This window comes from Hordeum vulgare, chromosome 4H, assembly GCF_904849725.1.
Source record: "Hordeum vulgare subsp. vulgare chromosome 4H, MorexV3_pseudomolecules_assembly, whole genome shotgun sequence".
NCBI classification, from domain to species: domain Eukaryota; kingdom Viridiplantae; phylum Streptophyta; class Magnoliopsida; order Poales; family Poaceae; genus Hordeum; species Hordeum vulgare.
In genome coordinates, this window is record NC_058521.1 from 562,681,495 (window position 1) to 562,707,407 (window position 25,913).

Here is a 25,913-nt window from a genome sequence, read left to right on the forward strand (position 1 = left end):
GCCTCGGCCTGGCTTGGGCGGAGAGGACCAGCGGGGCAGACTAGGCCGGCCCGGCTGGCCGACTGGGCCGCGACGGTTGGCGGTGCTGGCGAGCAGCGGGACGCTCGTCCCCGGCCCCGATCCAGATTGGGATCGAGGGAGCGGCGGCGGCGGCGGTTGCCCGACAGGGCTCGAGGCAACGGGGGGGGGGGGGGACTGGCCAGGAACGGACGGGCGGCGGCCGGATCTGACCCGCCATGGCCGAATACGACCATCACCGACGGCGGTGAGGGCTGGGCTGCGCGGGACACCGAGTGCGGCAAAGCTAGGGCGCCATGGCGGCCAGGACGGGGCTCGAGGCGAGTTGGCGCTGGAGACCTCGAGGGAGGCGACGCACCGGCGACTGGGATGGCCGGCGGAGAGGCGAGCTCCGGTGAACCTTCTCCGACGAGGAGGCTCGGGCTGCTGCGGGGCTAGCTGGCTCGGGCAGGGGCGCCATGGGGAGGGAGAGAGGAGCTCGAGCGCAGGGAGAATGGGGCGGCGGCCGGATGGGCTTCAGGCGGGCCACGCGCGGGCTCGGGCGGGCCCGACGGCTGGTGGGTGGAGAGAGGAGGTGGGAGAGAGCTGCGGGCACGGAAAACGATGGGGGGTTTAGGGTTTCCTAAAAATTAGGGGGGGGGCCTATTTATAACAAATGAGGGGCTAGGTTTATCCGAACCCGGCCCCGTTATCGCCCACGCTATCGTAAACGAACGAACTCGAACGCGGGGTCGGCTAAATGACCGCGTAGAGTAGGCTAGCCGGATAAGAGAGGGAAACGGTGCGGCGCGGCAACGAATTTTAAAACACCGACAAACGCCCGACGGTGGACCGAATACGGTGCCGCTACGGTCGACCGTTCGGGTACGAGACGGACTCCGATCGCGACGAAATTCGACAGGCGGCCTAGCTATAGCTAATTATGACCGCTTGCCAAGTTTCACCTGGATCAGGGAAAGTTTTATGCACACTTTAAAACAGGGTTTCGAACGATGTCGGGGGCGCGTGCGAGTGCGGTCGGACTAGGAACGAACAACGACGAGAACCGGCAACTAACAACGGATGCAAGTTTCGAAAACTGGCGGCAACGGAGATACCGATGCAATGCAGATGATGCGAATGATGCGATGATGATGCGACAAATGAAAATACCCACACGATGAAAACGGAAAGAAAAGGGGAATCTTCTGGAATGTCGGCATCGGGCTGTCATAGTTGGTGACGCCTATCCGAATGCCTTCGTCCTCCTCTGCCGTTGGAGGCTCTGGAAGCGGCGTAACGCTGTGGTGTTCAGGGACGTCACGTTGTCTCCGGCCGCCACACTGAAGGTCTGCCGTGACGACACGGTGGTGTGACGGGCGAGGATGAAAAATGCGGACTGCACACATATTGATGTCTCGCTGAGCGCCCCCTCCTCTTGCTTTCTCATCTCTCTATGTAAATCTGTCACTCGGAATTGGAGGGTTTTCCCTCTCCTTTAAAGCAATATTTACCAGAAATCTTCATTTCAGTGTCTGGAGTAGCAGCCCACGGGACAGCTGGGTCAGATTACACCCAATGCGGGACATATTGTTTTTTAGATGAGATCTAACGGCCAAGAACCATTATTACACCCAATGGACGGTCGAAAACAGCTGGATCAGATTACACCCAATGGACGGTCGAAAACAAAAATCGTCGTGAGGGCAGGGATTAGGCGCGGTTTTACTGTTCTTAATATTCGGGTGGTTGAGGGGCTTTTCTCCTCCCCGATAATTTAAAAAAAAACTAAAGTAATATCTATCCTGTGTCAATATCTCTCATGATTAATAACTCCACTCAAAAGAAATCTATCCTTAGTCAATATCTCCCATGAGCTATGATTAATAACCCTCCTCAAAAGAAATCGACCCGTGATTAATAATGCGAATCCTTCGTCAAGGAAAGACCTTCCCGCCGACGTCACACTCCACGCAGGGAACGATATCTCTCATGATTAAAACTGCCCTTTCAGCCAGTGAGCCCCGTGAAAGGGCCCCACATCTCGGTCGTCGCCGAAGACCCGAAGTCAGGCTCAGACGACCCGACCGTCCCGTCACCGCACCGCATGGCTCCCCTGCTCCAGCGCGTCCTCCTCGCCCTCGCCGTCCTGCTGCTCGCCAGCACGGCCTCCTCCTCCGCCACCGCCAGCGGCGGCGTCCACTTCGACCCCACCCGCGCCGTCCACGTCTCGTGGCGCCCCAGGTGAGGTGACCGACCGACGCCGACCACCACCCTCCCTCCTCCGCCGCCGGGCGGCACTACATGCCCGTCGGCATACATAACGTCCGCGCATCCGTTCTTGCCGCAGGGCGTTCCTCTACAAGGGGTTCCTGACGGAGGCGGAGTGCGATCACCTCGTCGCGCTGGTGAGTTAACCATCTCTCTCTCTCTCTCTCTCTCTCTCTGTCAATGCCCGGTGCACCGGCATTGCCGTGCGTGATCTGCGTGTGCGTGGTGTGGCAGGCGGAGGAGGGTGGCCTGCAGAAGTCGATGGTGGTGGACCGGCAGACGGGGAAGAGCGTGATGAGCGAGGTGCGCACCAGCTCCGGAACGTTCCTCGCCAAGAAGCAGGTGCGCGTCGCCTTCCCGCCACAAAGCCGGCTCCTTTCCCGACCGATTTGCCTCACCATCGATCTGCCCGATCTACCCTCCTATCTCATCTACTCCAGGACCAAGTTGTGGCGACGATAGAGGCGAGGATCGCCGCCTGGACCCTGCTGCCACAGGGTATGCTATGCTTCCTCCAGTGGACTGAAACTGAACTCGACGCGCGCTGCATCTCAATTTCGTTTTCCAACTGCAATGTTTGGGCAGAGAACGGCGAGAGCATCCAGGTGCTCCGGTACGAGAACGGGCAGAAGTACGAGCCGCACGTCGACTTCATCCGGCACGCGGCCAAAGGCCACCATTCCCGCGGAGGCCACCGCGTCGCCACCGTCCTCATGTACCTCTCCGACGTCAAGATGGGCGGCGAGACCGTCTTCCCCAACTCCGACGTACTAATCCAGTTACCTCTTCCTTCTGCAAATCTGTTTTCTTCCCGACGCACGGCTTCAGAATTGATTCGTTTCGCCACAGGCCAAGACGTTGCAGCCCAAAGACGACACGCAGTCAGAGTGTGCACGACGTGGGTACGCAGGTGAATGTGACGCACTACACTGTGGAGTATCTCTTAGTTAATGTGACGCACTACACTGTGGAGTACTGATTTGTTTTACGCGGCAGTGAAACCGGTGAAAGGCGACGCGGTGCTGTTCTTCAGCCTGCACCCCAACGGGACGACGGACCCGGACAGCCTGCACGGGAGCTGCCCCGTGATCGAAGGCGAGAAGTGGTCGGCGACCAAATGGATCCACGTCCGGCCCTTCGACAACCGCCGTCGCGTGCCGTCCACCGCCGGATGCGGGGACGACGACGAGCTCTGCCCCCGGTTGGCCGCCAACGGGGAGTGCGCCAGGAACCCTCGCTACATGGTCGGAACCGCCGGCTCCCCCGGCTTCTGCCGGAAGAGCTGCAACGCGTGCACCGGTACTACATTGTAGATTTGCATGCCACTGACTGGCTATGGCTAATCGAAATAAAAATATCGGTTTGTTTATCAATGATTTGTTATGTACAAATATACGGATCAACAAATCATTGTCCGGGCAAGGCGATCACGGCTGTCCTGTTCACGTGCCCTTGTTCGGCCTGACGACGCCGTCGTTGCCGGCGAGCGCCTGGTACTTGTCCTTCCTGGTGAAGCCGGTGCACTCGAAGGAGAGCGCCGATGCGATGAGCCTCTGCACGTGGTTCGCCACCTCGTGGCTCGACCTCCCGCCGCCGCCGCAGGTGAGCTCCGCCGGCAGCCTGTCGAGGAACGTCACCGTGTACTGCGGCCGCGGGTTCATGAACAGGTAGAAGGGGTCCATCCCCTTCCAGCCCCGCGCCGTGGTGCCGTGGAACATGCTCATCCGGCACTCCGTCGCCACGGGCACGATGTCGTCGCTGAGCTCCGCGAACAGCGACGAGAAGCGCAGCAGGAAGGGCTCCCTGCACGTGGTGCCCTCGGGGCACACGGCGAGGTCGCACCCGGCGAGCAGGCGCCTGATGGCGGCCGCGTCGGTGGCGCGGTCGCGGGTGAGGCGGACGGTGCGGATCGGCGAGAGGAACTCGGAGAGGCGGGAGAGCGAGTAGGTGACGACGGACACGGGGCGGCCGAGCGCCACGGAGATGAAGACCGGGTCCAGGAGCGTGCGGTGGGAGCAGGCGAAGAGCGCGCCCGTGCGGCCCTCGGCATGCTTAGGGCGCGGCGGGGGCGCGCCCCGCACCACCACGCGCACGCCCAGCGCCCGGTACACGTGGTACTGCCACGGCATCGGGACGAGCGACCCGGCGGCGACGCGGACGCACGCGAGCAGGAAGCCGATGGGGAACCACACCACGGCGACCAGCGCTGCCAGCGGCGTCGGGCGCTGGACGAGGCGGCCGTCGTGGAAGACCACCGGCTTCCGCAGCTTGTCCGCGCCCACGGCACTCACGGGCTCCCGCGGCACGAGGTACGCCTCCTGCGGTGCAAAACACATGTTAAGAATTCTGCAGGGACTTTGTACACACAGTGTACCAAGCTCACACTTTTTGGTTGCTGCTAAGCATTTAACGGGATGAACCTGAAATGGGCACAGTGCTTCTATACCATGAGTAGGAAATTGACATGCATCATGCATGTACTAAAAGGTTAATGCTTGCGAAATGCATGCTTGAATTGTTAAGTATAACCTCACCCTCAGCTAGAAATGCATGCTGTGCATGCATGCGTAGGTGCATAAGTATTACTACTAGTAGTACATGTGATTTAGTTTTTCTTAGATGCTAGAATCAATTGAAGAAAAATAGGAGACATGAGTATGACATGAACAAACAGCTCAGGTTAACTAGAACGCCAACGGCCAACTTTTTCGCTCCGGCATATGGAACCCATCTGTTGATGGGCAGCGTACGTCGAAACTAGCTATGGGAAACATCAAAGAGCTGAACCAGTGGTTAGAGAATCAATTGACCTTGCAAAGGCTCATGAAGGCGTAGTCGGACCTCCGGTCGCCCAGCCCGACCTCCGGCGCGTCGCCGTCGCCGACCATCTCTCTCAGCGCCTCCGCCTTCCTCTCGCCGACGAGCACGCCGCGGCGCGAGTCGACCATCCCCGTGGCGCGCCCGCGCCACGTCGCGAGCTCCGTGCCGGCGACGGCGTCCGCGCCGAGGTGGTCCCTCAGGAACGGCTCCGCCATCACCCTGGGCGTGGCGGTCACCACCCACCTCCGCCCGCACGCCGAGAACACGCGCCAAGCGTCCGGGTGCACGTCGTCAGCGTAGAACCTGGGCAGCACGGCGCGCGCCGCGGACTCGATGTCGGCCACGCGCGCGCCCGCGGTGGCCGCGAACACCAGCACCCGCACGCCGGCCGACTCGGACACGGCGTGGTACAGCAGCCCGGCGAGCGGCGCCAGGAGCAGGAGGAGCGCGAGGCGCGGCACGCCGCCGGCCTCGAAGGCCACGAGCGCGTAGTAGGGGAAGGCGCTCCGCGACCGGAGCAGCGTGCCGTCGAGGTCCGACACCACGGTGTGGTCGCCGCGGCGCGACGCGTCGCACTTGCGCACCGCCGGGAACGGCTCCTTGCTGGCCACCACCATTGAACTAGCTTGAGCGCGAAGGCTAACCAGTTTTGTGGGTGTGGTCGTGTGGTCTGTGCCTCCGTGGTTTGGCTTTGTGCACAAGCGTGCGCAAGGATTTATAGAGCGCGGCGACGCGTGAGAGACGGGCGGTTTGTGGATAGTAGTAGAAGCAAGGACCAAGCAAAGGACAAAGGTTGACTGATTAATTGGGTGAGCGGTAAAATCGTGGCTGATGTTTTTCTCTTAAAAAAAACTTTTGATCCATTTATCATCTGTCGTGGAAGCACAAAAACAGAAAAGTAACAAAAAAAATACACTATACGGATTCGTCAACTAACTAGCGAGGACTACAAACACAAAAAAACCGCACCACAATCATTGCCCTCCCTCGACAAAGCCGGATAAAACTTGTTCTCATAGACAATTTCGAAGTCTAGTCTTCAACGCCGATCCGCAAATTCCTCCGTTAAATGTCTGTTTTTGTGTTCGGACATGATCCGCAGACATGATATACGGTAGAGAGCCATCCAACGCTAATTACAAACTACATTGGGATCATGCATGTGACGGGAAATATTTTTGGTTTAGTGTCCGGTTGAAAGAAGAGAGAGAAAAGGGGGAACATGCATGTACGGATAGAGAGAGAAAAGAGAGGGACATGCATGTGATTGGTCAAGTGCATGTCCCGACTCGCGCAAAGCTTCCTCATATTTGTCTTCACTATCCTAAAATTCGTACGCCCGAATTGGTAAGCTTACATATACAAATCTCAGTTGAATGACAAAAATGATCCGGACGTATGTCGAAGGTTTGAGAATCTGTCTTGAAGATGCCATGAAACCTCACACGACTACCGCACCAAAACAACTCCACCAGATCGACGGAGAGAAATATAGATCAGAAGCAGCGGCAGAGCTACGCATAATTGCCCCCCCCCCCCCCCCCCCCTCAAAAAAAAAATCTTCTACTAGCTCCATCACTGACGAGAAGGATCCAATTTACACACATATAAAGACTTATGGAGGTCGGACTCTTGGATATGTGGCTCTCTCGGTTTTGAGAATTTTTTCTTTATGGCGATGATCTGGTAGGACCATGGCCTTGATAAATTCCCATCCACGAGCGATAATGTTAGGCCGCGTTTAGGATGGTTGTATTTCAATAACGGGGTATTTAGTTTACACTTATATTTTAGTGATCGCTGAACAATATTTCGCTGGAAACAAAACAGCGGCCCGAGGTTTGTATCTTTTACACGCATATTTGAAATGAAAAGGACGGTCCAAAGAGAGCCTTACACTGATTCCACCGTTGGAGCGGCATGCCATTAGGATGTACGCTCTTTTACACCTCTTCTGCTTCACAATATAGTGCACGTAGATTAAAAAAAGTCAAACTTTGAAAACTCTTACCAAACTTTTGGAAATAATTATTTATATCCACAATATCAAATATATAAAGTAGAGTTGATCTTATAATGTACCTAATGATATAAGCTTGCCATTCTAGATGTAACTATTTTTCTTTTCAGAAATTTCGTCAAGGTTTGTGATGCTTAACTTAAAAAATAACACATATACACTGCATCATGTAACAGAGGGGTATTGTTGGTTTGGTTAATAGACAATTCTTTTTTTTTTGAAAACAAAAGAAGAAGGAGTGAGGCGTTTTGGCTCCAGGCTCATCTGCATCCATATTAAATAAAAAATTGAAACAAATACTAGAAAAACTTAAAATTTCCAATTAGTTTTTTCATAGTAGATAATTTGATACGCGATGTCTGCTTCAAATTTTAAATTATTTGAACATCCGAGTAGCTCTCGACAAAAAGATAAATTTAGGGTCTTTTAGAAAGTATATTGTTCATGTGTTGTTTGGATCCTAATTTGTTTGTTTTGCTGAGAACTACTCATATCTGCAAATGATATGAACTTTGAAGCATACCTCACGCATCAAATTATCTACCTTATATATTTTTTTGAAATTTGTTAAATGTTTTTAATTTTTTTATTGTTTTTCTTAACCGGGTGCAGATGAGCTCAGGCTCAGAATTGGATATTCGAAGAAGAAGAGGCTATGCCCATGTTTTACGTGTGGCACATTAAAAGCATCTACAGCCAAACATAGTAAATATGATTCCATAAATGTCCGTAGACACATCTGGTCAGTAATCGATGTGTTATGTATTTGTCCGACTACGCAGGCATACTCCTCCTTTTCTTCCTCATATATTTGGTCACTTGCACGTGATAGGTGAAGAGTAAGAGAAAGAAAGAAAAGAATGAATAAAAAAAGATGGTACGGGGTGGGGTCGCGTCTTAAGTGACGGATTGACCGGGCACGTTCGGGAGCCTTTATATTCTATCTATATTTTTCTTTAATTTGAGGGTTTATGGATAAATCAAACTATTGGGATGATATGAGAGTTTTGGTTGAGTTCTTTTTTTTCCCCTTCTCTTTCTAGTCGATCGCTGACCGAACGTGTCCGAAAACATATGAAAGGTCGTTTGAGACATCCAATTGTGGATGCTATAAGAGTTTCTAGAAACTCGAAATTGTGGCAGGGTTTAGTCCCATATTTCTAGATAGTAAGATGGAGACCAACATATGAAGCGGAGCTTTAGCTATGTTTTAATTTCTAACTAATGACAAAGACATAATAAGTAAAACAATGTATACCAAAAAAAACATAATGCACTCAGTTGAGCCCTGGTGCACGCATCGTCCGATCATCACACGATCACATCTGTTTTTTTTTTTGTTTTTTTTTGCGGGGTGATCACATCTGTCATTTAATGTCCATAAAGAGAGAAATATATATGCTACTGTTGCTTGTTAAATGCCGATTAAGCACACTGCACCGTACACGTTCCATACGTGGCGCATTACGTGCTATATGTACTGCACCAGTATGCATGGCAGTATGGCACGACACTGTTGCCCGGTAAAAGCGTGAACAGACAGCATAGCGTGTCATTTGTAAGCACAGCCGTCTCGCCCGATCAGCCGATCCCGATCCCGATCCGTTGAGCGGTCGGTTTATACACGCTACAGGCCACCTGGTCACTCGGCACGGGACACGGAGCCTTTACAACCACACGTCGCCCTCGCTTTCCTCCCCCGGCGGTGAGCGACTCGCCTCTGTCGGCGTTGGGGCAGATAGACGAGGTTGTCAGAAAAAAAAGGCATGTGTCCGTCAACCCTAACTCGTCCAGTCGCTCGCAGTAAGATGATGCTTGTACGTACTACTGTACTTACTAACTGAACAAATGCGTGAAAACGAAATTGAATTGGAAGTTTGGGATCGGATCGGGGTTGAATTGGAAGTTTGGGATCGGATCGGGGTGGTTTCATTGCGGGAGGCAGAGGGTGTTTGGATCCAAGAAACTTATTTTAGTTTGATTAAAAATAGTTTTTTTAAAAGGCTAAAGCTTCAAGCATCCTTGACTAAAGAGAGGTTAAAACTAGTTTTATAACTAAAAAAATTTAATTAGGGGTACCCCTATTAAAATATGGATTAGTCCTCTTTCTTCTAATTTAACTTTTCTCTTCAAAGTCTGGGACTTGAACTCTAATGGGCGGGGAATACCATCAGGCCTCCTAACCATCCAACCATACGTTGATTTGCGAGGCTAGCAAGTTTTAGTTCCACTATTTTTAATCATAAGACTAAAACGTATCAAGCACCCTCTTAGTCATATCCCTCCGGGTTGTTCGTGTCACGACTGCACACGGACGTGGTACTTGCGATAGCTATATATGGTCTATGGTCTACTGGAGGCGGCCAAGAGTCCTTACGATTCGGTTCACTGTGACGATTATTCTGAACCACTCGATCGATGCACACCGTCACGGCCCTGAGGCTGTGGAGAGAGATATATATATAGAGAGAGACGTACTACGTCCGCATCGTTGTACTGCCTCGCTGCCGGCACAGTAATCGTCCGGCGCGCGGATGGGAGTCCAGCGCGGCGTGCGCTGGGGCGTACTGTTCCATTGCGGCGGCCCGCCCCTCTGCGGCATGGGTCGCCACGGCGCCGGCTTTGCCGACGCTCCGTGATCTCCGGTGAGGCGATCGCGGGTCGGTGGCGAGCTGTCCTCCGCCATTAATCGCGGTGGCCGAATCCTCGCTCGCTGTTCTCCGCCGTGCATGGCCATGGTTGTAGGGCTGCAGGGGGCTCGTCGCTTTCGGTAAAAGCTGGGTCGCGTTTCGGCTGCCGATTTCGTTCTTTTTTTCACCGACAAGTAAATGCAGGGGTGGTGGGCACCGGTGCGGGTACCCGTCGGGGCTCTTTCGGTTCCCGTAGGCTGTATCAGTATGGACTATGGACCAACCGTTGACATGGACGAGGAAAATGGACCGTGCGTGCCACACGTTGCGACCTAGGATTAAACATTTCGCGCCCGCAAATTTGCTGCGACATCGGTTCGCGGACTGGACCATCATTCAACGCGGCTCGTATACGTTTCAACAACTAAAAACATCTAGTACAATCATACTTAAAAAGTTCGATCAATGGGCACTCCTTATATTCAATACCCTATATCCGTATTATTCATGCAGCGTACAGATAAATTACGTACATTATCACACATACTATGCAACGGAACTTTGAGCATTTATAGTCGGACCATGCAAATCCGGTCCCTCAAACACCCACGGACATGTGCAGAAGCGTTCGCAGACACTGAACAATCACGCCTCAAATAATTCATTTTATAATCGGACATCGCATATTAAAACCTCAAATTCATACAAATGTATGCAACATATAAAACTTACGTACTACTCCCTTCATTCCTAAATATAAGTTTTTTAGAGATTACACTAAAAGACTATATAGAGAGCAAAATATATGTCTACATACATCCGTATGTAGTTTTCTAGTGAAAACTCTTAAAAGACTTATATTTAGGAACCGATGGAGTACATATAACCTATCTAATCTTCGTCGGAGATGTCGACGTTCTCCGTGCCCTCTGGCAGATAAATGGCCGCATGCCGCAGCTCCGCCCCCTCTTGCTGCTCCGTCACAGCCTCCTCTGCCTCGATCTCCGCCTCTAGCTCGTTGACGACGGCATCGGCCTCCGCCTGCCTCTGCCGTATGAGCCGGCGGTTGGCCTTCACCTCGGCCTCGTCCCGGATGGAATCCAGGATGGCATGATGCTCCTCCATCTCCTCCGATTGGGCGACGACGAACTCCGCCTCCGCCTTCACCATGCTCAAGCTGGGAGCCTCATGTTGGGGAACGTCGCATGGGAAACAAAAAATTTCCTACGCACACGCAATACCTATCCATGGTGATGATCATCTACGAGAGGGCAGAGTGCATCTACGTACCCTTGTAGATGGCTAAGCCGAAGCGTATATAACGCGGTTGATGTAGTGGAACATCTTCTCGATCCAAATCGCAGCCCGTCCCGCGATCTCATCAGGATCCGTCCCGCGATCCCATGACGATGCATCCCGATCTAGTGCCGAATGGACGACACCTCCGCGTTCAGCACACATATAGCTCGATGACGATCTCCGCCTTCTTGATCCAGCAAGAGGGGCGGAGAGGTAGATGAGTTCTCCAGCACGGCGGCGTGGTGGTGGTGGCGGTGAAACTATTCCAGCAGGGCTTCGCCTAAGCACCGTTGAAACTGTTGGAATTATGCCCTAGAGGCAATAATAAATGTATAGTTATTATTATAATTCCTGTATCAAGATAATAGTTTATTATCCATGCTATAATTGTATTGAATGAAGACTCATTTACATGTGTGGATACATAGACAAAACACCGTCCCTAGCATGCCTCTAGTTGGCTAGCCAGTTGATCGATGATAGTCAGTGTCTTCTGATTATGAACAAGGTGTTGTTGCTTGATAACTGGATCACGTCATTGGGAGAATCACGTGATGGACTAGACCCAAACTAATAGACGTAGCATGTTGATCGTGTCATTTTGTTGCTACTGTTTTCTGCGTGTCAAGTATTTATTCCTATGACCATGAGCTCATATAACTCACTGACACCGGAGGAATGCTTTGTGTGTATCAAACGTCGCAACGTAACTGGGTGACTATAAAGATGCTCTACAGGTATCTCCGAAGGTGTTAGTTGAGTTAGTATGGATCAAGACTGGGATTTGTCACTCCGTGTAACGGAGAGGTATCTCGGGGCCCACTCGGTAATACAACATCACACACAAGCCTTGCAAGCAATGTAACTTAGTGTAAGTTGCGGGATCTTGTATTACGGAACGAGTAAAGAGACTTGCCGGTAAACGAGATTGAAATAGGTATGCGGATGCTGACGATCGAATCTCGGGCAAGTAACATACCGAAGGACAAAGGGAATGACATACGGGATTATACGAATCCTTGGCACTGAGGTTCAAACGATAAAGATCTTCGTAGAATATGTAGGATCCAATATGGGCATCCAGGTCCCGCTATTGGATATTGACCGAGGAGTCTCTCGGGTCATGTCTACATAGTTCTCGAACCCGCAGGGTCTGCACACTTAAGGTTCGACGTTGTTTTATGTGTATTTGGGTTATATGGTTGGTTACCGAATGTTGTTCGGAGTCCCGGATGAGATCACGGACGTCACGAGGGTTTCCGGAATGGTCCGGAAACGAAGATTGATATATAGGATGACCTCATTTGATTACCGGAAGGTTTTTCGGAGTTACCGGGAATGTACCGGGAATGACGAATGGGTTCCGGGGGTTCACCGGAGGGGGGCAACCCACTCCGGGGAAGCCCATAGGTATTTGTGGGGGTCACACCAGCCCTTAGTGGGCTGGTGGGACAGCCCACCAAGTCCTATGCGCCAAGGAACAAAAATCAAAGGAAGAAAGAAAAAAAAAAGGGGAAGTGGGAAAGGGGAAGGACTCCCTCCCACCAAACCAAGTAGGACTCGGTTTGGGGGGGGGAGAGTCCTCCCCCCTGGCTCGGCCGACCCCCTTGGAGTCCCTTGGACTCCAAGGCAAGGTCCCCCTCCCTCCTCCTATATATATGGGGCTTTTAGGGCAGATTTGAGACGACTTTCTCACGGCTGCCCGACCACATACCTCCATAGTTTTTCCTCTAGATCGTGTTTCTGCGGAGCTCGGGCGGAGCCCTGCTGAGACAAGATCATCACCAACCTCCGGAGCGCCGTCACGCTGCCGGAGAACTCTTCTACCTCTCCGTCTCTCTTGCTGGATCAAGAAGGCCGAGATCATCGTCGAGCTGTACGTGTGCTGAACGCGGAGGTACCGTCCGTTCGGTACTAGATCGTGGGACTGATCGCGGGATTGTTCGCGGGGCGGATCGAGGGACGTGAGGACGTTCCACTACATCAACCGCGATCTCACATCGCTTCTGCTGTACGATCTACAAGGGTACGTAGATCACTCATCCCCTCTCGTAGATGGACATCACCATGATAGGTCTTCGTGCGCGTAGGAAAGTTTTTGTTTCCCATGCGACGTTCCCCAACAGTGGCATCATGAGCTAGGTTCATGCGTAGATGTCTTCTCGAGTAGAACACGAAAGGTTTTGTGGGCGGTGATGTGCGTTTTGCTGCCCTCCTTAGTCTTTTCTTGATTCCGCGGTATTGTTGGATCGAAGCGGCTTGGACCGACATTACTCGTACGCTTACGAGAGACTGGTTTCATCGTTACGAGTAACCCCCTTTGCTCAAAGATGACTGGCAAGTGACGGTTTCTCCAACTTTAGTTGAATCGGATTTGACCGAGGAGGTCCTTGGATGAGGTTAAATAGCAACTCATATATCTCCGTTGTGGTGTTTGCGTAAGTAAGATGCGATCCTACTAGATACCCTTGGTCACCACGTAAAACATGCAACAACAAAATTAGAGGACGTCTAACTTGTTTTTGCAGGGTATGATTGTGATGTGATATGGCCAATGATGTGATGTGATATATTGGATGTATGAGATGATCATGTTGTAATAGAAATATCGACTTGCACGTCGATGGTACGGCAACCGGCAGGAGCCATAGGGTTGTCTTTATACTAACATATGTGCTTGCAGATGCGTTTACTATTTTGCTAGGATGTAGCTTTAGTAGTGATAGCATTAGTAGCACGACAACCCCGATGGCGACACGTTGATGGAGATCATGATGATGGAGATCATGGTGTGGCGCCGGTGACAAGAAGATCGTGCCGGTGCTTTGGTGATAGAGATCAAGAAGCACGTGATGATGGCCATATCATGTCACTTATGAACTGCATGTGATGTTAATCCTTTTATGCACCTTATTTTGCTTAGAACGACGGTAGCATCATGAGGTGATCTCTCACTAAAATTTCAAGACGAAATTGTGTTCTCCCCGACTGTGCACCGTTGCTACAGTTCGTCGTTTCGAGACACCACGTGATGATCGGGTGTGATAGACTCAACGTTCACATACAACGGGTGCAAAACAGTTGCGCACGCGGAACACTCGGGTTAAGCTTGACGAGCCTAGCATGTGCAGACATGGCCTCGGAACACATGAGACCGAAAGGTCGATCATGAATCATATAGTTGATATGATTAGCATAGGGATGCTTACCACTGAAACTACTCTCGACTCACGTGATGATCGGACTTGGGATAGCGTAAGTGGATCATGAACCACTCAAATGACTAGAGAGATGTACTTTTTGAGTGGGAGTTTAGCATATAATTTGATTAAGTTGAACTCTAATTATCTTGAACATAGTCTAAAGTCCACTTTGAATATATTTGTGTTGTAGATCATGGCTCACGCAAGTGTCATCCTCAATTTTAATACGTTCCTAGAGAAAGCTAAGTTGAAAGATGATGGAAGCAACTTTGTAGACTGGGCTCGTAATCTTAGGCTAATCTTACAAGCTGGAAAGAAGGATTATGTCCTTAATGCTGCGCTAGGAGATGAACCACCCGCTACGGCTGATCAGGATGTTAAGAACGCTTGGCTAGCACGTAAGGAGGACTACTCAATAGTTCAATGTGCAGTCTTGTATGGCTTAGAGCCGGGACTTCAACGTCGCTTTGAGCGTCATGGAGCATTTGAGATGTTCCATGAGTTGAAGTTTATCTTTCAGAAGAACGCCCGGATCGAGAGGTATGAGACCTCCGATAAATTCTATGCTTGCAAGATGGAGGAAAGCTCGTCTGTCAGTGAACATCTGCTCAAGATGTCTGGGTACTCAAACGTCTAGCTGAACTAGGGATTGAACTCCCGCAAGAAGCTATCACTGACAGAATCCTCCAATCACTGCCGCCAAGCTATAAAGGCTTTGTGTTGAACTACAACATGCAAGGGATGAACAAGTCTCCCGGCGAGTTGTTTGCGATGCTGAAAGTCGCAGAGTCTGAACTCCGTAAAGAACATCAAGTGTTGATGGTGAGCAAGACCACTAGTTTCAAGAGAAACGGCAAAGGCAAGAAGGGCAATTCGAAGAAGAGCGGCAAGCCTGTTGCCAATCCGCCGAAGAAACCCAAGGCTGGACCTAAGCCTGAAACAGAGTGCTTCTATTGCAAGGGTATGGGTCACTGGAAGCGCAATTGCCCCAAGTATCTGGCAGATAAGAAGGCGGGCAAAGAAAAATCAGGTATATTTGATATACATGTTATTGATGTGTACTTAACCGGCTCTCGTAGTAGTGCCTGGGTATTCGATACCGGTTCTGTTGCTCACATTTGCAACTCGAAACAGGAACTGCGGAATAGACGGAGGCTGGCGAAAGACGAAGTGACGATGCGCGTAGGAAACGGTTCCAAGGTTGATGCAATCGCCGTCGGCACCGTGTCACTTCAACTACCATCAGGATTAGTGATGAATTTAAATCATTGTTATTTAGTGCCTGCGTTGAGCATGAACATTATATCCGGATCTTGTTTATTGCGAGACGGTTACTCTTTTAAGTCTGAGAATAATGGTTGTTCGATTTCTATGAGTAACATCTTTTATGGTCATGCACCGAATGTGAGAGGATTGTTCATATTGAATCTCGATAGAGATACGCATATACATAACATTGAGACCAAAAGAGTAAGAGTAAACAATGATAGCGCCATATTTTTGTGGCACTGCCGCTTGGGTCATATTGGTGTAAAGCGCATGAAGAAACTCCATGCTGATGGACTTTTGGAGTCACTTGACTTTGATTCACTTGACACTTGCGAGCCATGCCTCATGGGCAAGATGACTAAAACTCCGTTCTCCGGAACAATGGAACGTGCAAGTGACTTATTGGAAATCATACATACCGATGTGTGTGGTCCGATGAGCGTGGAGGCACGCGGCGGATATCGTTATTTTCTCACCTTCACTGACGATTTGAGTAGATATGGTTATGTCTACTTAATGAAGCACAAGTCTGAAACATTTGAAAAGTTCAAGCAATTTCAGAGTGAAGTAGAAAATCATCGTAACAAGAAGATCAAGTTCCTGCGGTCTGATCGTGGGGGTGAATATCTGAGTTTCGAGTTTGGTACTCACTTAAAACAATGTGGAATTGTTTCGCAGTTAACACCGCCTGGAACACCACAGCGTAATGGTGTGTCCGAACATCGTAATCGTACTTTATTAGAAATGGTGCGATCTATGATGTCTCTTACTGATTTGCCGTTATCGTTTTGGGGTTATGCATTAGAAACAGCTGCATTCACTTTAAATAGGGCACCATCGAAATCCGTTGAGACGACACCATACGAGCTGTGGTGTGGAAGAAGGCCAAAGTTATCGTTTCTTAAAGTTTGGGGATGTGATGCTTATGTCAAAAGGCTTCAGCCTGAAAAGCTGGAACCCAAAGCGGAAAAGTGCGTCTTCATAGGCTACCCAAAAGAGACAGTTGGGTACACCTTCTATCTCAAATCCGAGGGCAAAGTGTTTGTTGCTAAGAACGGAACTTTTCTCGAGAAGGAGTTTCTCTCGAGAGAATTGAGTGGGAGGAAGATAGAACTTGACGAGGTTGTCGAACCTCTCATCCCTCTGGATGGTGGCGCAGGGCAAGGGGAAACCCCTGTGATTGCGACGCCAGTTGAGGAGGAAGTTAATGATGATGATCATGAAACTCCAGTTCAAGTTTCTGTTGAACCACGCAGGTCGACGAGATCACGCGCTGCTCCAGAGTGGTACGGTAATCCCGTCTTGACAATCATGTTGTTAGACAACAATGAACCTGCAAATTATGAAGAAGCGATGGTGGGCCCAGATTCCAACAAATGGTTAGAAGCCATGAAATCCGAGATAGGATCCATGTATGAGAACAAGGTGTGGACTTTGGAGATACTACCTGGGGGCCGCAAGGCTATTCAGAACAAATGGATCTTTAAGAAGAAGACGGACGCTGACGGTAATGTGACCGTTTATAAAGCTCGACTTGTGGCAAAGGGTTTTTCACAAGTTCCAGGAATTGACTACGATGAGACTTTCTCTCCCGTAGCGATGCTTAAGTCCGTCAGAATCATGTTAGCAATAGCTGCATTTTTCGATTATGAAATCTGGCAGATGGATGTCAAAACGGCGTTCCTTAACGGTTTCCTTAAGGAAGAGTTGTATATGATGCAACCCGAAGGTTTTGTCGATCCTAAAAATGCTGACAAAGTGTGCAAGCTCCAGCGATCCATTTATGGACTGGTGCAAGCATCTCGGAGTTGGAACAAGCGCTTTGATGAGGTGATCAAGGCATTTGGGTTTATACAAGTGGTTGGAGAATCTTGTATTTACAAGAAAGTGAGTGGGAGCTCTGTGGCGTTTCTAATATTATATGTGGATGACATATTACTGATTGGAAACAACGTAGAGCTTTTGGAGAGCATAAAAGGTTATTTGAATAAAAGTTTCTCTATGAAGGACCTAGGAGAAGCTGCTTACATTCTAGGCATTAAGATCTATCGAGATAGATCAAGACGCCTGATAGGGCTTTCACAAAGCACATACCTTGATAAAGTTTTGAAGAGGTTCAAAATGGAACAGTCCAAGAAAGGGTTCTTGCCAGTGTTACAAGGTACGAGATTGAGTAAGACTCAGTGCCCAGCAACTGATAAAGATAGAGAGCATATGCGCTCCGTCCCCTATGCTTCAGCCATAGGCTCTATCATGTATGCAATGCTGTGCACTAGACCAGATGTCAGCCCGCCCATAAGTATGGTAGGCAGGTTCCAGAGTAATCCAGGAGTGGATCACTGGACGGCGGTCAAGAATATCCTGAAGTACCTGAAAAGGACTAAGGAGATGTTTCTCGTGTATGGAGGTGACGAAGAGCTCGCCGTAAAAGGTTACGTTGATGCAAGCTTTGACACAGATCCGGACGACTCTAAGTCGCAAACCGGATACGTATTTATTCTTAATGGGGGTGCAGTAAGCTGGTGCAGTTCCAAGCAAAGCGTCGTAGCAGATTCTACATGTGAAGCGGAGTACATGGCTGCCTCGGAGGCGGCTAAGGAGGGTGTCTGGATGAAGCAGTTCATGACGGATCTTGGAGTGGTGCCAAGTGCACTGGATCCAATAACCTTGTTCTGTGACAACACTGGTGCCATTGCCTTAGCAAAGGAACCAAGGTTTCACAAGAAGACCAGACACATCAAACGACGCTTCAACCTCATCCGCGACTACGTCGAGGAGGAGGACGTAAATATATGCAAAGTGCACACGGATCTGAATGTAGCAGACCCGCTGACTAAACCTCTTCCACGGCCAAAACATGATCGACACCAGAACTGTATGGGTGTTAGATTTATTACAATGTAATTCACATGGTGATGTGAGGGCTAGATTATTGACTCTAGTGCAAGTGGGAGACTGTTGGAATTATGCCCTAGAGGCAATAATAAATGTATAGTTATTATTATAATTCCTGTATCAAGATAATAGTTTATTATCCATGCTATAATTGTATTGAATGAAGACTCATTTACATGTGTGGATACATAGACAAAACACCGTCCCTAGCATGCCTCTAGTTGGCTAGCCAGTTGATCGATGATAGTCAGTGTCTTCTGATTATGAACAAGGTGTTGTTGCTTGATAACTGGATCACGTCATTGGGAGAATCACGTGATGGACTAGACCCAAACTAATAGACGTAGCATGTTGATCGTGTCATTTTGTTGCTACTGTTTTCTGCGTGTCAAGTATTTATTCCTATGACCATGAGCTCATATAACTCACTGACACCGGAGGAATGCTTTGTGTGTATCAAACGTCGCAACGTAACTGGGTGACTATAAAGATGCTCTACAGGTATCTCCGAAGGTGTTAGTTGAGTTAGTATGGATCAAGACTGGGATTTGTCACTCCGTGTGACGGAGAGGTATCTCGGGGCCCACTCGGTAATACAACATCACACACAAGCCTTGCAAGCAATGTAACTTAGTGTAAGTTGCGGGATCTTGTATTACGGAACGAGTAAAGAGACTTGCCGGTAAACGAGATTGAAATAGGTATGCGGATGCTGACGATCGAATCTCGGGCAAGTAACATACCGAAGGACAAAGGGAATGACATACAGGATTATACGAATCCTTGGCACTGAGGTTCAAACGATAAAGATCTTCGTAGAATATGTAGGATCCAATATGGGCATCCAGGTCCCGCTATTGGATATTGACCGAGGAGTCTCTCGGGTCATGTCTACATAGTTCTCGAACCCGCAGGGTCTGCACACTTAAGGTTCGACGTTGTTTTATGTGTATTTGGGTTATATGGTTGGTTACAGAATGTTTTTCGGAGTCCCGGATGAGATCACGGACGTCACGAGGGTTTCCGGAATGGTCCGGAAACGAAGATTGATATATAGGATGACCTCATTTGATTACCGGAAGGTTTTTCGGAGTTACCGGGAATGTACCGGGAATGACGAATGGGTTCCGGGGGTTCACCGGAGGGGGGCAACCCACTCCGGGGAAGCCCATAGGTATTTGTGGGGGTCACACCAGCCCTTAGTGGGCTGGTGGGACAGCCCACCAAGTCCTATGCGCCAAGGAACAAAAATCAAAGGAAGAATGAAAAAAAAAGGGGAAGTGGGAAAGGGGAAGGACTCCCTCCCACCAAACCAAGTAGGACTCGGTTTGGGGGGGGAGAGTCCTCCCCCCTGGCTCGGCCGACCCCCTTGGAGTCCCTTGGACTCCAAGGCAAGGTCCCCCTCCCTCCTCCTATATATATGGGGCTTTTAGGGCAGATTTGAGACGACTTTCTCACGGCTGCCCGACCACATACCTCCATAGTTTTTCCTCTAGATCGTGTTTCTGCGGAGCTCGGGCGGAGCCCTGCTGAGACAAGATCATCACCAACCTCCGGAGCGCCGTCATGCTGCCGGAGAACTCTTCTACCTCTCCGTCTCTCTTGCTGGATCAAGAAGGCCGAGATCATCGTCGAGCTGTACGTGTGCTGAACGCGGAGGTACCGTCCGTTCGGTACTAGATCGTGGGACTGATCGCGGGATTGTTCGCGGGGCGGATCGAGGGACGTGAGGACGTTCCACTACATCAACCGCGATCTCACATCGCTTCTGCTGTACGATCTACAAGGGTACGTAGATCACTCATCCCCTCTCGTAGATGGACATCACCATGATAGGTCTTCGTGCGCGTAGGAAAATTTTTGTTTCCCATGCGACGTTCCCCAACAGAAACTAGACTAGAGGAGAAACGGATCTAGAGAGAGAGGGCAGCACGTGACTGTTTTTTTGTATCTCAAAAACCCTCAATACCTCTAGTATATATAGCAGGGAGGGAGGGGAGGAGGCAGCCTCAAACCCTCAAGGTTTGGCCGAAATTGGAGGTGAAGGAGTCCTACTCCAATCCTACTAGGTGTAGGATTCCTCCTTATTTCTACTTGGAAATCCTTTCCACCTTTTCCATCTTTGAGTTTTTTGCCTCTCAAACCTCATGGGCCTTAGTGGGAGCTTATGTCAGCCCACTAGGGGCTGGTTTGTATCCTTCCACAGCCCATAAGGCCCGTCGGGGCGTGACACCCCTCCCGATGGTCCCCAGTACCCTCCCGACACTCCCGGTACAGTACCGATGAGCCCGAAACTTTTCCGGTGACCAAAATAGGACTTCCTATTGTTGGAAATATGCCCTAGAGGCAATAATAAAATGGTTATTATCATATTTCCTTGTTCATGATAATCGTCTATTGTTCATGCTATAATTGTATTAACAGGAAACAGTAATACATGTGTGAATAAATAGATCACAATGTGTCCCTAGCAAGCCTCTAGTTGGCTAGCTCGTTAATCAATAGATGATCATGGTTTCCTGATCATGGGCATGAGATGTCACTGACAACGGGATCACATCATTGGGAGAATGATGTGATGGACAAGACCCAATCCTAAGCATAGCACTAGATCGTATTGTTCATATGCTAAAGCTTTTCTAATGTCAAGTGTCTTTTCCTTCGACCGTGAGATTGTGCAACTCCCGGATACCGTAGGAGTGCTTTGGGTGTATCAAACATCACAACGTAACTGAGTGACTATAAAGGTGCACTACGGGTACCTCTGAAGGTGTCTGTTGGGTTGGGACGAATCGAGATCAGGATTTGTCACTCCGTGTGACAGAGAGGTATCTCTGGGCCCACTCGGTAGAACATCATCATGAGCTAAATGTGATTAAGAAGTTAGTCACAGGATGACGTGCTATGGAACGAGTAAAGAGACTTACCGGTAACGAGATTGAACAAGGTATAGGTATACCGACAATCGAATCTCGGGCAAGTTCTATACCGACAGACAAAGGGAATTGTATACGGGATTGATTGAATCCTTGACATCGTGGTTCATCCGATGAGATCATCGTGGAACATGTGGGAGCCACCATGGGTATCCAAATCTCGCTGATGGTTATTGGCCACAGAGCGTCTCGGTCATGTTTGCATGTTTTCCGAACCCGTAGGGTCTACACACTTAAGGTTCGATAACGCTAGGGTTATATGGAAATGTTATACGAGGTTACCGAAAGTTGTTCCGAGTCTCGGATGAGATCCCGGACGTCACGAGGAGCTACGGAATGGTCCGGAGGTAAAGATTGATATATAGGATGGATGGTTTTGGATGCCGGAAATGTTTCGGGCGTCACCGGTTGCGTACCGGGACCACCGGGACCACCGAAAATGGTCCCCGGGGTCCACCGGGAGGGGCCACCAGCCCCAAGAGGTAGCATGGGCCAAAAGGTGCAGGGCAACCAGCCCAAAGTTGGCTGGTGCGCCTCCCACAAAGGGGCCCAAGGCGCAGGAGGTGGAGAGGGGGGGAACCCTAGGCGCTGGTGGGCCTAAGGCCCACCTAGGGGTGCGCCACTCCCTCCCCCTACCTTGGTCGCCGCACCTCCCATCTGGGGGGGCTGCCGCACCACCTAGGGTGGGAACCCTAGGGGTGGCACCCCTCCCCTCCTCCTATATATACCTAGGGGTTTGGGGCTGTTTTGCGCACCGTTTCTTGTCTCCCTCGACGCAGCCCTACTCCCCTCCTTCCTCCTCCTCCCACGGTGCTTGGCGAAGCCCTGCCGGGAGACCTCGTCTCTCCATCGACACCACGCCGTCGTGCTGCCGGAGATCTTCCCCAACCTCTCCCTCCTCCTTGCTGGATAAGGCGCGGGAGACGTCATCGGGCTGCACGTGTGTTGAACGCGGAGGTGCCGTGGTTCGGCACTAGATCGGAATCACACCGCGATCTGAATCGCCGCGAGTACGACTCCATCAACCGCGTTCTAGCAACGCTTCCGCTTAGCGATCTTCGAAGGTATGAAGATGCACTCACCCCTCTCTCGTTGCTGGTCTCTCCATAGGAAGATCTGAATATGGCGTAGGAAAATTTTGAATTTATGCTACGTTACCCAACAGTGGCATCCGAGCCAGGTTTTCTATGCGTAGATTCTATGCACGAGTAGAACACAAAAGGTTGTGGGCGATGATTTTTCAATTGCTTGCCGCTACTAGTCTTATTCTTTCTGACGGTATTGCGGGATGAAGCGGCCCAGACCGACCTTACACGTACGCTTACGTGAGACTGGTTCCACCGACAGACATGCACACCGTGCATAAAGGTGGCTAGCGGGTGTCTGTCTCTCCCACTCTATTCGGATTGGATTTGACGAAAAGGGTCCTTATGAAGGGTAAATAGCTTTGGCATATCATCGTTGTGGCTGTCATGTAGGTAAGAAGGCGTTCCTGCTAGAAACCCAAATCAGCCACGTAAAACTTGCAACAACAATTAGAGGACGTCTAACTTGTTTTTGCAGGGTTTGACATGTGATGTGATATGGCCAAAGTTGTGATGTTGCATGTGTGATGTATGATATGATCAGCTTATTGTAATAGGATTCACGACTTGCATATCGATGAGTATGACAACCGGCAGGAGCCATAGGAGTTGTCTTAATTTATTGTATGAGATGCAACGCCATGTGTTTACTACTTTTACTTCATTGCTAATGGTTAGCTATAGTAGTAGTGATAGTAGTAGTTGGCGTGATGACTTCACAGAGACACGATGATGGAGATCATGATGATGGAGATCATGGTGTCTCGCCGGTGACAATGATGATCATGCAATGCCTGAAGACGGAGATCGAAAGAGCAAAGATGATAATGGCCATATCATGTCACTATATGATTGCATGTGATGTTTATCATGTTTTTCATCTTATTGCTTAGAACGACGGTAGCATAATAAGATGACCCCTCTTAAAATTTCAAGAACGTATTCCCCTAAGTGTGCACCACTGCGAAGGATCGTTGTCTTGAAGCACCACGTGATGACCGGGTGTGATAGATTCTAACGTTCGCATGCAACGGGTGTAAGCCAGATTTACACACGCAAAACACTTAGGTTGACTCGACGAGCTTAGCATGTACAGACATGACCTCAAATACAAGAGACAGAAAGGTCGAACATGAGTCGTATGGTTGAATATGATCAGCATGAAGTTGCTCACCATGACGACTAGTCTGTCTCACGTGATGATCGGACACGGGTTAGTCAACATGGATCATGTATCACTTAGATGACTAGAGGGATGTCGATTTAAGTGGGAGTTCATACTTAATTTGATTAAATGAACTTAATTGTCATGAACTTAGACTAAAAGTTGTCTTTATAAATATTGTAGATAGCCAACGTCAACCTCAATTTCAACGCATTCCTAGAGAAAAACAAGCTGAAAGTTGATGGTAGCAACTATGCAGACTCGGTTCGCAACTTGAAGCTCATCCTTGAAGCAACTAAAAAGGTTTATGTCCTTGATGCGCCGCTAGGTGACCCTCCTGATCCCGCAACAGCCCAGGACATTCTGAACGTCTGGCAAACGCGGAGTGATGACTACTCTCTGGTTAGGTGTGGCATGTTATACAGTTTGGAAACGGGGCTCCAAAGGCGTTTTGAGAAACACGGTGCATATGAGATGTTCCAAGAGCTGAAACTAGTTTTTCAAGCTCATCCCGTGTCGAGAGATATGAAGTCTTCGACAAGTTCTTTAGCTGTAAGATGGAGGAGAACAATTCTGTCAGTGAGCACATACTCAAAATGTCTGGGTTACACGATCGTCTGACTTCACTTGGAGTCGAACTTCTGGATGATGCTATAATTGACAGAATCCTCCAGTCTCTCCCACCAAGCTACAAAGGTTTTGTGCTGAACTACACCATGCAAGGGATGGAGAAGACCATTCCCGAGTTGTACTCGATGCTCAAGTCTGCAGAAGTAGAAATCAAGAAAGAGCATCAACTGTTGATGGTCAACAAGACCACCAGTTTCAACAAGGGCAAGGGTAAGAAGAACTTCAAGAAAGACGGCAAAGCCGTTGCCACGCCCGGTAAGCGAGATGCCGGGAAGAAGAAAAAGAATGGACCTAAGCCCGAGACTGAGTGCTTCTATTGAAGGGAAAAGGTCACTGGAAGCGGAACTGTCCCAAGTACTTAGCGGACAAGAAGGCCGGCAACGCTAAAGGTATATATGATATACATGTTATTGATGTGTACCTTACCAGCGCTCGTAGTAGCTCCTGGGTATTTGATACCGGTGTTGTTGCTCACATTTGCAATTCAAAGCAGGAACTACGGAATAAGCGGAGACTGGACAAGGACGAGGTGACGATGCGCGTCGGGAATGGCTCCAAGGTCGATGTGATCACCGTCGGCACGCTACCTCTACATCTATGTGGCACCCCGGCTCAGAGGAAACCAGAACGCCCCGTATTCCAGCCCAAGGACCAGCCTTCTGGAATACGGAACCGTTGGCACAGAACAAATCAGCTCTTTATTACTATGGAAACGATTACAAGGATACATAAATTACATCGCCTTGGCGATACTACACCTGCCTACGGTAAATCCTACTCTAGCAGCGGAACAACTACCGATGTGATGAACTCCACTCCGCAGGGACTCTGGCTGGAATGCACATCCTAGCTCGCAACTCGGTATCTTCGACAATCAAGCAATCAAGGCATGACCTGCAAACTGGCATGACAAGCCAGGTGAGTACTTTGAATGTACTCGCAAGCTCACAACAAACATTAGCATTAAAGCAAGACAACGCCATAGCAATCAAGTAAGAAAAGATCCATTATTACTAAAGGAGTATAAGGGGACCAACTATACCAGGCTACTCTCACCATACTCGGGTGATACCAACTCATGTGATCTTACCAAGATCCTTTAGCAAGTATCCACGGGAGGGATACCAAGACTTATCACTGGCACGATGCCCAATTGTAACATACTCAGACGAGTTCTTCCATCATTACTATCATAGATACGGTTGACCATCTACCGAGGTCTGGTCGGGTTGTCCATTACCGTGGACTCAGCTATTTGAACAGGTTTTTCACTCTGCACAGGTTGCACACTTTACCCACACTCTGGAACACTGACCTCGTGATCCCATTCGGGTGGACCAGCATTGCTCCAACGAAACTTGCCTGCACCATGACCCTTTCATCGTACCACCGGCAACCACTCCCTTCCGGGGTCCTGCCCTGGGTGGCCGTGTGTCCTCGTGACACCTCTGTCCTCATGACATCTGCCGCCGTCATGGCCAAACAAAACTGTCCCAAACGGGGACGGGTACCCCAAACAACTCAACTGGCTCACAGGGTTATTACCGCCTACCGAGCCAAGGTAGCGCGCGTGCATAACCCTCCCTCTTTGGAGGTATCGATGAAAGCGATCACGCGAACAACTCAAGTCAAGGCCGTCCCATATTGGCAAGAGGTGGTTGTGCGGATGCTCCCGGACAGGTGACTCTAATCA

The 25,913-nt window shown here is 49.8% G+C and overlaps 2 protein-coding genes across 3 annotated transcripts; one reads left to right on the forward strand and one right to left on the reverse strand.

The window, feature by feature from the left end:
* The first annotated feature begins 2,020 nt into the window (after nt 1–2,020).
* Nucleotides 2,021–3,641, forward strand: LOC123449535 (probable prolyl 4-hydroxylase 6). Of its 2 annotated transcripts, XM_045126788.1 has the most exons (7): nt 2,021–2,241; nt 2,348–2,405; nt 2,503–2,610; nt 2,709–2,766; nt 2,854–3,035; nt 3,118–3,178; nt 3,265–3,641. In XM_045126788.1, exons 1-7 carry the CDS (start codon nt 2,105–2,107, stop codon nt 3,579–3,581), a joined length of 921 nt encoding a protein of 306 aa, XP_044982723.1. In that variant the 5' UTR covers nt 2,021–2,104; the 3' UTR covers nt 3,582–3,641. The 2 variants fall into 2 exon arrangements, with proteins under 2 accessions (XP_044982723.1, XP_044982722.1); XM_045126787.1 differs by having other exon boundaries at nt 2,709–3,035.
* LOC123449534 (glycerol-3-phosphate acyltransferase RAM2-like) lies at nt 3,609–5,979 on the reverse strand. The gene is made up of 2 exons (XM_045126786.1): nt 5,079–5,979; nt 3,609–4,586 (listed from the first exon to the last, which is right to left on the reverse strand). The coding sequence occupies exons 1-2, from the start codon at nt 5,703–5,705 to the stop codon at nt 3,711–3,713; spliced, it is 1,503 nt and encodes a 500-aa protein (XP_044982721.1). The 5' UTR covers nt 5,706–5,979; the 3' UTR covers nt 3,609–3,710.
* Between the last annotated feature and the right edge of the window lie 19,934 nt (nt 5,980–25,913).

What these genes read in the sequence shown, in the direction of transcription:
- LOC123449535 (XM_045126787.1), top strand. Translation starts at nt 2,105, where the DNA reads ATGGCTCCCCTGCTCCAGCGCGTCCTCCTCGCCCTCGCCGTCCTGCTG. An exon ending in GCGATCACCTCGTCGCGCTG is followed by an intron (nt 2,406 to 2,502) that starts GTGAGTTAACCA and finishes GTGGTGTGGCAG; the next exon opens with GCGGAGGAGGGTGGCCTGCA. An exon ending in CGTTCCTCGCCAAGAAGCAG is followed by an intron (nt 2,611 to 2,708) that starts GTGCGCGTCGCC and finishes CATCTACTCCAG; the next exon opens with GACCAAGTTGTGGCGACGAT.
- LOC123449534 (XM_045126786.1), bottom strand. Translation starts at nt 5,705, where the DNA reads ATGGTGGTGGCCAGCAAGGAGCCGTTCCCGGCGGTGCGCAAGTGCGAC. An exon ending in CCTTCATGAGCCTTTGCAAG is followed by an intron (nt 4,587 to 5,078) that starts GTCAATTGATTC and finishes TTTGCACCGCAG; the next exon opens with GAGGCGTACCTCGTGCCGCG.